General features: G+C 33.8%; 6 protein-coding genes across 6 annotated transcripts; 4 read left to right on the top strand and 2 right to left on the bottom strand.

Annotated features, from left to right (window-relative positions):
• Window positions 1-756: 756 nt before the first annotated feature.
• On the bottom strand, window positions 757-1,269 carry SWM1 (Swm1p; the record flags this gene model as incomplete). The annotated part of the gene is made up of 1 exon (XM_003958381.1): window positions 757-1,269. The coding sequence occupies one exon, from the start codon at window positions 1,267-1,269 to the stop codon at window positions 757-759; it is 513 nt and encodes a 170-aa protein (XP_003958430.1).
• A 1,221-nt stretch (window positions 1,270-2,490) lies between these two features.
• LCB4 (sphinganine kinase LCB4) lies at window positions 2,491-4,296 on the top strand (the record flags this gene model as incomplete). Its single annotated transcript, XM_003958380.1, has 1 exon — window positions 2,491-4,296. One exon carries the CDS (start codon window positions 2,491-2,493, stop codon window positions 4,294-4,296), a length of 1,806 nt encoding a protein of 601 aa, XP_003958429.1.
• Window positions 4,297-4,566: 270 nt separating this feature from the next.
• GLN4 (glutamine--tRNA ligase) lies at window positions 4,567-6,951 on the bottom strand (the record flags this gene model as incomplete). The annotated part of the gene is made up of 1 exon (XM_003958379.1): window positions 4,567-6,951. One exon carries the CDS (start codon window positions 6,949-6,951, stop codon window positions 4,567-4,569), a length of 2,385 nt encoding a protein of 794 aa, XP_003958428.1.
• A 948-nt stretch (window positions 6,952-7,899) lies between these two features.
• On the top strand, window positions 7,900-8,103 carry RPS28A (40S ribosomal protein eS28; the record flags this gene model as incomplete). Its single annotated transcript, XM_003958378.1, has 1 exon — window positions 7,900-8,103. One exon carries the CDS (start codon window positions 7,900-7,902, stop codon window positions 8,101-8,103), a length of 204 nt encoding a protein of 67 aa, XP_003958427.1.
• A 461-nt stretch (window positions 8,104-8,564) lies between these two features.
• On the top strand, window positions 8,565-11,612 carry TTI1 (Tti1p; the record flags this gene model as incomplete). Its single annotated transcript, XM_003958377.1, has 1 exon — window positions 8,565-11,612. The coding sequence occupies one exon, from the start codon at window positions 8,565-8,567 to the stop codon at window positions 11,610-11,612; it is 3,048 nt and encodes a 1,015-aa protein (XP_003958426.1).
• A 110-nt stretch (window positions 11,613-11,722) lies between these two features.
• Window positions 11,723-13,054, top strand: SWT1 (mRNA-processing endoribonuclease; the record flags this gene model as incomplete). The annotated part of the gene is made up of 1 exon (XM_003958376.1): window positions 11,723-13,054. One exon carries the CDS (start codon window positions 11,723-11,725, stop codon window positions 13,052-13,054), a length of 1,332 nt encoding a protein of 443 aa, XP_003958425.1.
• Window positions 13,055-13,060: the final 6 nt, after the last annotated feature.

Raw genomic sequence — 13,060 nt, 5'->3', positions numbered from 1 at the left:
CCTCTCACTATGAAAGGCGGGGAAGTCTATTTCATTCACAAGGCATATTGCAAAGTAATAAATGAATTTTGTTGAAGAAAAGACGCTCAACTATAATACAGAACAATGAGTTATTTGAAACTTTTGACATAAACTCCCATTACTTTTCTCTTTTAAGTATATACCGACAGATATATTCACTCATTAGTATCATATTATTTCAACTACTGGGTAAATTTTAGTGGAAACTTGCTTATATCACAGAATGTTATTTTGTCAAATGCGAAATGAGCAAAATAAAGGAATTGATAGCCAGCAAGTAGAATAACTTGATTCATCTTTCAAGCTTTGGCTACTATTTTTCTCATAGCTCTGCAAGTATCATTTCATTTATCTCCACGCAAGCTTTCAAGCATATTTTCCATGGGGACTACACTTCGTTCTCGTTTATACTAAGCCTAGATAGTTGTATTTCAATGGCTAGCACAGTGTTGTTGTTTTTTCAATTATTTTATTGAGAATACTAGCGTTTAAAATTAGGATTCTTCATAATGGTTACCAGTCTGATTATGATAAACAAATCTATTGAGGTCTCCTTTTCTCCTCTCACTTTCTTTTCACTTTTTACATGAGTTGTGACGGGGACATTTTTTGCTTCACAATATAACAATAACAACAACCAGAAGATTACAATCTATAAGAAATGAGCAGTTGAAATTTTTGCTAACGAATTGGGCCAAGCAAGCTTCTTTTGTAAAACGCGAAAATGGCTCTTACTTAAATGTTATTTGTGTATTCCCATGAACTGATAAAAGTTTTAATCCTTTCAATGGTATCAATGTTGAACAGTGAGCCAACTATGACATCGTTATCTGAGTTATCTGGATCATTATTATTACCATTGCAATTTATATCAGTTTCATCTGACAAAGTGTTCATATCATCGTCGTTATTATAGTCAGGTTCAGTTACACGAGCATTACTATTGAAGTTTTTTTTATTGAATATTAAATTACCATTTGGTTCCACTATAATATTGTTAAAAAGATCAAAATCTTGATTCAAAGCGTTTGTATCGAAGAAATCCCAATATTTACTGTTTAAATTTGAATTCCCATTATTTGAAGTTGAAGTACTATCTGTATTTGTCAGAGAATTGTTATTATTGGATGCGGAAATGTTAGTATCAGGATTTGGGATTGGCATATCATTAAACCAATTTGAGTAGATAACATGGTTTGAATGGATTTGATGATTGTATTGGTAATAAGAATCTCTGTATTTCGGCATGAGAAGGAGCTGAAGAAATTAATCTTATTACGTGAGGAATATTGGCACAAAGTTAAGGTTTGTAGTATTTCAAATTTTATTGATGTCAAATATATTTAGATATAAAATAAGCGAGTGATATTAAAGAGGGAAAAAGACGGTAAATTAAAAGATTAACGTAAGAAAGAGACAGTGAAAATATTAGTTGGTTATTATTATTATTATTATAACGATGCAGATATTTGGAAAGATAACGTTCTTGACAGTATTACTGATGTTGTTTTGTGGTAATATTGCCAAGAATGTTGTCAGCATTACTACATATAGGGATTCCAGCGGACGATTTCATAGAAGACTGGTTACTACGAGACCTACAGAAATACAGAAAACGGTTGTAGCTACTACGATCACGAAGTAAGTAACATAGTATTATAATACAAGGCCTCTAAATGAATGATGCTATTAATAGAGACTTTCTGATTGACGATACCTTAATGTAATAGTACCACTACTCTTCTTCTTTCCGATACTGAAAACATTCGAAACGTATGGAGCCAGATGGAGGGCTGAAGCAATAGCTCTGTTCTACTAATCGATGTTTCGGTTCTCCTGGTAACGATATGTACATATACAGTTTAACTACAGAGTATACACTAGTCATCAGCTTCAAGACACATACATTCATGCTGTATAGACAATGAAATCATTTTGTATGGTGCGGTTTGTACGGAACTGTTACTTCCGTAGGCTTCACCCGACAAGCGGATGTGGTCCGTTTCCTTCTTTTCCGGCTCTTCCATGGAATGAGTCTGCATCATGAGGAGCAGCAGAAGCAGCAGGAGCCATTAGTCGGTGTGAGTGAATGAGTGAGTGAGTACCGAGACTTGCTTCGAGTGGTATTCACATTCACCCCAGTAGTGGTTGGTGGTGCTGCCGCTGGTGGTACCAATAATGGTGGTGAGACCACATCGCACAAAGACAGTTACCCCATTCTGTACAGCTGCAGGGTCTTTTCTTTTTGTAGTTTCGAACGTCTCTCGGTCGGTATGCAACACACTATGTAGCGGTACATCAAGTAAGATGAAAGTAAATACAACTGGTACCCGTCCTTTGCATTTTCCATTTAATAACTCAGTTTATCTTAATTTTCATGTAACTAGTTTATCAGAAAATAGAACAGTAAACGAACTTATATATATCACTGATAAACTGAACTAAGAGAAAAGAGTGAGAAACATATTTATGCAGCTGCTCGATTCCGATAGTTCGATTACAAACAATAATAACTATTCTAGAGGTATACTCACAGATGATGGTATATTAATCAAATCACAACTTTCAAATCCTTTTGAAGATGACCCGGAGTCTATGAATGTACGCACCTTAGTAGATGATACTGTCGGTTCATATTTCTGTTTTAATACTTGTTGTTTCGATGATTCAACTAATGATCCTTCCAGATCCTCTCTGCTACCAATAAATACAATAATACCTTTTCATAACATTATTAACGCTAGATATTTAAATACAGCTTCTATTGAATCGGATGACGATGATGACGATGATGATGATCCAAATGATCAACTAATGAACACAGTCTCACAAGTTTATTCAAGCACAAATTCTCTATCTTCTGGCATACAAAAAAATAATTATACTGCTAGTGATGAAAATCAAAACGGCAAGAAAACAAAAACATCTTCGTCTCAAGAACAAGCTAACACCATTATAGATATAAGCACCATTTCATTATCAAATTCAAATGATAAAATTATTGAAATTACGTTTATCTCATCTCATAACAATAATTTGATTCCAAAAAAGATCAATGTCCTAATAGATTATTTGCCTTCCACTTCAACAAATATTGTGGAACAAATCTTATTAAAAAGTTATCCAAATTTGGGCAAAGATCGTAATAAATCTTTACTCATAATTATTAATCCCCACGGTGGGAAAGGTAAAGCTCTTAAACTATTTCAAGAACATGTCGAACCAATTTTAAAATTAACCTTTTTCAAATTTGAAGTTAAACTAACTGAATATCATAGACATGCAATGCAAATTGCTCGCAAGTTGGATTTAGACAAATTTGATACCATAGTTTGCGCTTCTGGTGATGGTATACCATATGAAGTAATTAACGGTCTATACCAACGTACAGATCGCTCAAATGCATTCAACAAGCTATGTGTCACCCAGTTACCTTGTGGTTCAGGTAATGCAATGAGTATATCCTGTCACGGAACTGGAAACCCATCGCATGCTACACTTTCATTACTGAAGTCTCAAGAGACAAGAATAGATATAATGAGTTGTTCGCAACAAAAAGAAAATGACTGCACAACAAATTTATCCTTTCTCAGTCAAACTTGTGGTTGTATTGCTGAATCAGATATAAATACAGAATTCATAAGATGGATGGGACCAATTAGATTTGATTTAGGTGTAGCATACAACGTTTTTCAAAGCAAAAAATTCCCCTGTGATATTTACGTCAAATATGCCGTAAAGGATAAGGAACATTTAAAAGATTTTTATATCAATAACCTTCAGGATTCACAAGGTAATAAAAAAAATATTAAAAGCAATGTCATCACCGAAAATGACTTTGCATTAAAATATCCTTTAGATTGTCCAATTCCACATGATTGGGAGAAGCTTGATTCAAATGTTACTGAAAATCTTTCCATCTTTTATATTGGTAAAATGCCTTATATTTCAAATAACGTCAATTTTTTCCCAGCCGCTTTACCAAATGATGGTACAATGGACTTGGTTGTGACAAACACAACTACACCAGTGTCAAGAATGACATCCATTTTATTATCTTTGGATAAAGGTACACATTTATCACAGACTGAAGTTTTATATTCTAAAATTGTTGCATACAAAATTGTGCCTAAATCTCCGAATAATAAAAATGTCTTTTCAATCGATGGTGAAAGATTTAATTATGAACCGTTACAGGTTGAAATCATACCAGGCCTTGTAAAAACATTATTGAAAGATGGTCGTTTCAAAGATAGTAACTTTGAATCAATGTAAGATAAATTTAGCATTGATGTTTCTTTTTTTACACATAATCCTGTCAATAACTTTCGATGTAATTTTTATTTTTCTTACATTGTCCTACAAATATACATAGCACAGATCAAATTTTAAATCATTTCCTTTTTCTTATAGCTAATTTCATAAATATTTTATACATTTTTATCTCATCAATAACATACATTCCTCTCTGAACAAAAGAAGATATTGAATTAAAATTTTGTAGGTAAGATATATTAGTTCAATGGATAATATTTAGTCAGTCCTTTAATTTTTTAATCCAACAATTCTATTCAAAATGATTTCATTATCCGAACTTTCTTTATCCATGGTAAAATAACCTACTCTCATACCTTGGAATCTACACACTTCCTTAGTATTTGGATTTTCTTCAACGTAAAACTCACTACCTTTCTTTAGATCCTCATTCTCATATGGAGAGTTTTTGATAACTTCAAAGAAGTTATGTTCGATAATAGAATTTTCATACACTTCTTCGCTATTTGGATTGATATCATTTAAGAAACCTTCTGGATGTGTAGAAGGGTTTTCGGAATTGAATAATGGATTGTAAATTCTAGTTTCCTTAACATTGACAGGTGAGTTGTACTTTTTGCTGACAGGAACCCATTGAATATAAGTCTTTGGCTTATCCTTCTTATCATTGTTATAATTAACATGTATGGAAATAACTTTACCAGCGTCATCTTTAATGACTTTGTTGACTGATATAGTGTGTGGAACTCTGATAAGACCAACAGATTGATTAGGAGTTAGTCTATAAAACTCTTCATCGGCACTTTCATCAAAATCTTTTCTTTCAATGTAAATTCTTTTGGTAAATGGAACTGTTCTGTCACCAAACTTCTTACTATATGGAATAGAAACAATTTCTTCATAATCCTCAGCTAAATTATCCACAATTATTTCAATTGGATCAAGAATAAACATCAATCTAGGTGTTGTTTCTTCAAGATACTTTCTTACTGCAGTTTCAAATCTGGCAACTTGAATGTTGGTATCACTGGTAGTAACACCTAAAGTGTTTATGAAAGATAAAATTGCACCAGGTGGAACACCACGTCTACGAATAGCTTCTAAAGTGAATAATCTTGGATCATCCCAGCCCCTAACATGGTGTAATTCAACTAATTTAGCAATTTTTCTCTTAGATAGAATGGTACCGGTGATATTTAGACGACCATATTCTCTTTGAGCTGGTCTAAATACATGCACTTGATCACATAGCCATTCATAACTTTCTCTTGACAAATAAAATTCTGTTGTACACAAGGAGTGTGTGATATTTTCAAAAGAATCAACTAAACAGTGAGTGAAATCGTAAGTTGGATAAATTCTCCACTTGTCACCAGTTCTTGGGTGTGGTGCATTAAGCACTCTATAGGCAATCAAATCCCACATTTGTGGATTTGGGGATTGTAAATCTTGTTTCATCCTTAAGATGGCTTTACCTGGTTCGTAAAAGCCGTCCTTCATCTTTCTAAATTCTGCAAGAGATTCTTCAATTGGTCTACTACGGTGTGCACATGCAGATCTTTCACCACCTGGTGTTCCATCTTCTTTAATACCACGGCCACGCTTGATTTCTTCAGCTGTACAATGACAGATGTAGCCCTTATCACTTTTGATCAAGAATTCAGCTAAATCGTATAATTTGTCGAAGTAGTCACTAGAGTAAGTAATTTTCCATGGCTTGAAACCTAACCAAGAGACCATTCTCTTTATAGATTCAAAGTATTCAGGAGCTTCTGCTTCTGGATTGGTGTCATCGAACCTTAGGTAACATTTGCCACCAAAATGTTTAGCATACCCGAAGTTGACCATAATAGCTTTTGAATGACCAATATGTAAGTATCCATTTGGTTCTGGAGGGAATCTAGTGTGAACTTTACCTTCAGTGAAGGCTAAATGATCCTTAAGTAGTTCTGGGTAGGCTTGAGGATTTTCACCAACTTTATGCAAGTCGCCTAAGAAACCTTCGGTGAACATAGATCTCTTTGTCGATTCAGATTGGTTGGTATCATTTTTTTTGTTACCTTTGTTGTTTGAGGCTTTGCTCTCTTTACCCCTTTTTGGTTTAACTAAATCTCTTTCATCCTTTGGGCCTAATAACTTCAAAATTTCCTCATCTATAATAGGTTTGAATAAACTGGTATTTGCCCATTTCAAATTTGGTAAATTTCTAATTTCAGCAAAAAGTTTTGGAACAATCTTATAACGAGAAGTTTCAATTTCTCCTTTATTATCATTAATAAATTTAACAATGGTACCTCTGACTTCTTGTTCTGTGACCACGACACCCACACCGGAGATTTTATTCATTTCTTCGACAGAAGCATCTTCACCTTTCGTCTTGACATATTGGAAAGCTGCATCAACTTGCAAATTTGTCTTTAAATCTCCATTGATGATGCCATTGATGATTAAGTCCATCTTTGGGTATTCAGTGCCCTTTGTTGAGGAGGCTAATGAGTGTAGAAGGGTTCTTGTAACTTTATTCCATTGGTAATCCTTTGGAGATTGATTAATCAAGCTTGATAGAGAAGCACTAACTTTTTTATTTTTGATGATTTCTTTAACTTTTGGTTCTTCGAAACCAATTGCGGAAAACTGTAGAGCTAATTCTTCCATTGTGCAATCAAATAAGACAATGCAGGGGATAGTTCTACCTGAGACTAATTATTTGCACTGTAAACGGAGCTAAAAGTTGATAGTAATACTACCTTTCATAAGCATCGAGAGACTGATGAGGAAAATTTTTTTTTCGATAGTTGAAAAACCAAATTCGTACGAAACGACTTATAAACATTTATCGAATTTGGGAGAGAAAACGAGCGTTGAATGGTGTCATTTTTGGCTGATGATGGCAACTTTTTGGGTGATGATGATGTAGGTGACTATATACTGAGAAATACGTATTAAAATTTGCATTTTTTCTTGTACGTTTACAGGCTTTTTTTTAATTTTCCAATTGTGAAAAGAGCTATTTTGTTCAGTTTTGTCGTTGCGACAGCGACATGGGCAGCACATTTGATGCGTAAGTTATACTCTTATTTCAGGTGTTACTTTTTTTGTTTCAACGTATACATTGCTGTGTGAATGTGTGAACAGTCATGAGAAGACGCTACGTTTACGGGAAAAATAAAAGTAGTATGTAGGTCAAACGCTATTTATCTGGTAGGGTGGTGGTGAGTGATTGGGAAATTTTTAACGAACTGCTACTTTCGTTAAAAGTTGTAGTGCTTCGTACTAGACATATTTACTAGGATCAATGGATAACATTTGAGAAGACGACAGACGGGAAAATTGCAAGTATTTTATAGATATTAAGACAATCGTATGGTAAGGACTATTTCGTGTCGTGGAAAATGTAATGCATAATGTTAACTGTGGCATTAACTGTGGCAATTTTGGTCGGCCGTACAAAAAGACAGACGCAACTTTTTTCTTTGAAAATTTTTTTGAAAAAATCCGCCACGAAAGGAAAGAGGAACTTTAATACAATTAATAGCTAATTTATTTTGAATTTACAATTAATTTGAATTTTGACTTTTGCTTTAACAAGATCACAAAGCAATCATGGATTCAAAAACTCCTGTTACTTTAGCTAAAGTCATCAAGGTCTTAGGCCGTACCGGTTCTCGTGGTGGTGTCACCCAAGTTCGTGTCGAATTTTTAGAAGACACTTCCAGAACCATTGTTAGAAACGTCAAAGGTCCAGTCAGAGAAAACGATATCTTAGTCTTAATGGAATCCGAACGTGAAGCTCGTCGTTTACGTTAGGTACGCTTTTCGTCAAGGATAGACAATGTTATTTGTTTTTAGTTTTAATGGACTAATTTTGGTTTTTTTTGTTCTTCCTATGGTTATTCTTTTTATGGGATTAATTATCATGGATTCTCCTACTTATGTTAACTTAATTTATGGATTATTATGGTTAATTTGATCAGATAAGAGTAGAATTAATTAATTAAGAATAATGCTGATTTGAAGTCGATCTAAAAAGTTCAAAAAAGTTAGTTTAACTATAACAATATTATTTTATCTTACCGGACAAATCTAAGCTATATTTTTATATCTAACCTTCTATAATTCTAATAATAATATAATATAACCTTTTTTTTTTTTTATAGAGTACTTTTCAAGATGTTGACAATCAACTACCATACAGATATATAGACCTATCTCTTGATTGTTGTCATATTACAACACTACAACAAATAAAGAACAGCTATGCAAACAAGATGAATATAACCGCACACAATGCATTCAATGAGATAAAACCATTGTGTATACAGCTGTCAAAATTTGCTTTCTTACCAAATGAAACCTTTGATCCAAATTCCATCGATTTATTAAATTCATTAAAATTGATCAATTCAAAATTAGAAACCTTCTGTGACGACCTCCCATTAGCATTTGGAGATTATGTATTCATACCCATTTCACATCTCCTGAAACATGATTCATTAGGATCCTCACAAACTAATTATCTTCTTCTAATCATATCTCATCTTCTTAGATTATGTTGGTATTCAGATGGTTCATTGAGCATCAATCTCTTAAACAAATTATATCCTATTATATTGTTTCTGATCACAGAAAATAACGTGGTTCATATTGACACCAACGTTACGATATTAAATCAATTGGTTTTATCTCTGAATAATCAAAATTATAAGCAAAATTATTTCAAGAATAAGACATTACCTAATCTTGCTAGAACAATAAAGTTGTTACTAGACTCTTTAGAAGATGAAAAGAACAACAACCAAATAGAATTACAATTGAAAATAATACACACTCTACATGTTCTGTATGATGATATAATAACCACTGAGAATGGTGAAACTTTATCGTATGTGTTGCCAGGAAATATATCATCTCTCACCAAATTGCTAGCAAAACCTGGATTAACAATCAACAACAAAGTTATTATAGAGGCCTTAAAATTGACGAGTCTACTTCTATCTATAGTTTACAACGATGAAAAGTTAAATACAAAACTGAATAAGAAATCTCTGTCAAATATTTTACAAAATGAGACCAAATCATCCATTCAAACTAACAACCCCCATAGAAATGATAAATGGTTGAAAGCAACATCAAGCCAGGTCAAATTATCGCTTAGACACTTCATACCAAGACTAATGAAAAGAAAGAATTTACACACTGCATTATGCGAGTTTATATCTACATTGTTAAACAATTGCTGCAGCTCATTATATGATTGTCTGGATTTCCTTCTTGAAACATCTATGCAATTACATTATGATCCATTGAAAACTAATAACGAACTCGCCACTGTATGGCAGAAAGTAATAACTGAGGGTATTTCTCAACTTCCTGATATGATTAGATTCGATAGGCACGAAAAAGTAGAGTCAATAACATTTGCAATTGACTCTCATAATATCGAGTCATCTCATCTCTATTTCCTAATAAAAACGATAACTGAAGAGTTAGATCATACCGACAATACTTTCAGAATAAGACAGGATAGAAAAATCATTGAACAATCCAGTACCATAATTGTTTCAGACCCTATCTTGGAAGCAATGGAGAGAAATGCTGACCTGAGATTACTCAGAAATAAGCCAAGGGAGTTGGAAAAATCTCTGAGAGATTTGATCTTTGCCGTTGGCAGAAGATTTTACGAAGATAAAACTATAGTACCTCTATTGAATGACTTATTATCAGACCCATCTAATCAAACTTTAATAGGCAAATCTGTCTCACTGTGGGTTGCACTAAATTTGCTAAAAAGTTTAAATACCTCTGGTGACCAATTTCTCGATATTTCTACCTTCTCCTCAGACAACGACGAATTAGTTAGTGAAGCATGTTATACCGTATTAGGATTCTGCAGTGAATTTGAACAGGAACTATTAATATCAGTTGAAAGCCAATCTGATTCAATGACGCAAGAGCAAGAGACTGCTGTCTGTACAATACTTTCCACTATTGAAACAGTCTCAACAGTGATGAGACCTCAAGATTTCCAATTAGAATTAATTGATTACATATACATAGTCATAGACAATTTGGCATCAAATTCCCCAGCAATTCGACAATTTGCACAGTCTTGTTCCATAACAATCGCTTCGAGCTTGTATAATGGTGATGTTAAATTACTGATTTCAGAAAATGTTGATTACTTGGTAGATGCAATCTCAACTAGGTTGAATCTGGGCATGACTAACAGAATTGGTATGGTTCTTTCCGTCATTTGTAGGATTGTGGGTGGACGGGTGATTAGAGAATTCGGAGATATTATTGAAACTATTTTTAAATTAATGGATTACTATCATGGATATAACGAGTTATGTCTTCAATTTTTCCAGTTATTTGAAACAATTGTCCTGGAGTTTGAGAAGACGTACATCAATTCTGATACTTTCAGGACACTGGATAATGACCATCTTGTCCAAAGCAGTTTCAAGCCGTGGGATATCACAAATGTGGAACAACTTTTGTCGTTACTAGACAACGAACCAAAACTGTCAGTGAATATAAACGAAGAGTTGCCATTTGACAAGAATGAACCAAAAAATTTCCAGGAATACTTTGAATCAAAAATGAGTGGCTTAGAAAATGATAGTGACGATGAGGATGAAACCACAGAGACTGACGAAATCAATAATAGTAACGAAAATGGAGCACAAGAGGGGGAAGAAAAATGGCTGTCTCCCATACCAATGGAATCATATAAGATTCTCCTACAGATTCTAGCATATGGTGACAGATTACTGAGACATCCTTTTAAACCTCTAAGAGTACAAATCTTGAAAGTTATAAAGTTTATTATTCCACTGCTAGCTACGCAATACAGTTCATTACTACCGCAGATCGCTCAAAGTTGGGACTCTATAGTAGAGTGCTCTGTGGATAAGGATTTTTCCATCGTCAAACCTGCATGTGAGTGTCTGAAGGAGATGCTTCATTTTTCCGGTAATTTTCTATCAAGAAGATTTATTGATCTTTGGGAGATCTTATCTAAAAGATCGTACATCGTGCAGGCCGTAAACATTAAAGAGGTCAGTTCTTTCAAAACTGGCCAACTCATATTACGTAAAAAATTCTCCCCACTTACAAAAGATACCTTGGTTGCTATGTCCGAAATGCTACTGGAAGGTATTTCCCTGACAGAAATGCTTTTACCAGAATCCACCATTGAAAAAATTATATTATGCTGTTTAAATGTAATTCCACAGGAGGATATTTCCTCCAAGTCAATGTTGCTTGCTGACATTGTATGGAAGATCATAAATATCAGCCTTGACGATACATAGTGTAAATATTATAGTGATATTTTTATAGAAAAAGCGTACTAGAAAAAAAAGTGATATATGGAAACTCATCTCTTGGAATGAACGTAGAGTACAGATAAAAGAAGGTAAATATGAGTTTACAGTCAGTTCATGCGGGTAATTCAGTCAAGATACGAAACGATAAACCTAAGAGTAAAACTCAATCAAAAAATCTCTCGAAAGCTAAAGGCAAAAAATATACCTTAAATGACTTAGACGACCTGATAGGTATCAACAAGGGGAATAAGCAAGAAAATTTGAGCATGCTTCCAGATGAGGAGGACATAGAAATGACCGAAGCAAAACCAGAAGAGTGTGCTCCTTCAATGTTGCACCTTGTCAATGATATAAAAGTGTGTGAAAATCTCAATACACATGTTAATAACAGGCAGGCGACCACGTTGGACACCGCTATTAATGACACAATAAAAACAAAGCGGCCAACTATGTTCATTGTAGATACTAACTTTATATTGTCGCATCTCACTATATTGGAAGACATCAGAAAACTTTTCTCAAAATTTTATCATTCAATAGTCATTCCAATTACAGTAATGAAGGAATTGGATGGGCTCAAGAACTCTAACAAGGTAAACGAAATCGAACCAGGTGCTACACGAAAGAAACAAAGTTCTATCGGAGAACTTGCGAGAACTGCAAACAATTGGATTTACGAAAATCTTGCAAATGTAGGCTCTGGCGTGGTGGGACAAAAATTGAGACAAAGATTGAACCCAAATACTACAAAAGATGACTCTATTCTAGATTGCTGTCTATACTTCAAGGATAATCTGAAAGACTTCGTTATTTTACTTTCAAATGACAAAAATTTATGTCTAAAAGCTTTAACAGAGGACGTTTTGACTGTATCTTATAGAGAAGGAATGACCGGTGGTCTTATTGCGGAGAAGGTTTATCAAGAAAATATGCTAAGACTTGGAGCTCAAGATGGATATTCAAACTATCAAGGGTCATTGAATAACGACCAATCAGTATCACAGGAAAATATTATTCAATCAAACATTAATTTTCAAGAACTGTCTGAGTATATTTTTAGTGAAGTTAGGAATATCTTACAGAAGGCGATTACTTACGTAATAACTCAAGAGTACGGTGAAGATACCGAACTTATTGGATTTGAAGCTGATCATCTTTTGACTTTTGAAAGTATCTGTGATTGTCTGTATGAATATTGGGTGTCGGTCTTCTCAGAATATTTTAGACAGAGTAAATTAAAGAAACATGACTGGAAAGATATCCCCCAATCCTTGGTTTCGATTCCACATGATAAAGCAGCTTTATTAAATTTTACAGAATTTTGGCGAGAGATACTGGAACATCTTTTCATAAAGAGAAGTGCCCAAGAAAACGAACAGATGGAATCATGTTTTCAACAATGGGGATATTTAATTAGTAACATATAATATACT

Source organism: Kazachstania africana, chromosome 7 (assembly GCF_000304475.1).
Source record: "Kazachstania africana CBS 2517 chromosome 7, complete genome".
Classification (NCBI taxonomy): Eukaryota; Fungi; Ascomycota; class Saccharomycetes; order Saccharomycetales; family Saccharomycetaceae; genus Kazachstania; species Kazachstania africana.
The sequence above is the reverse complement of the archived record's forward strand: the minus strand, read 5'-3'. Positions and strand labels throughout refer to the sequence as shown.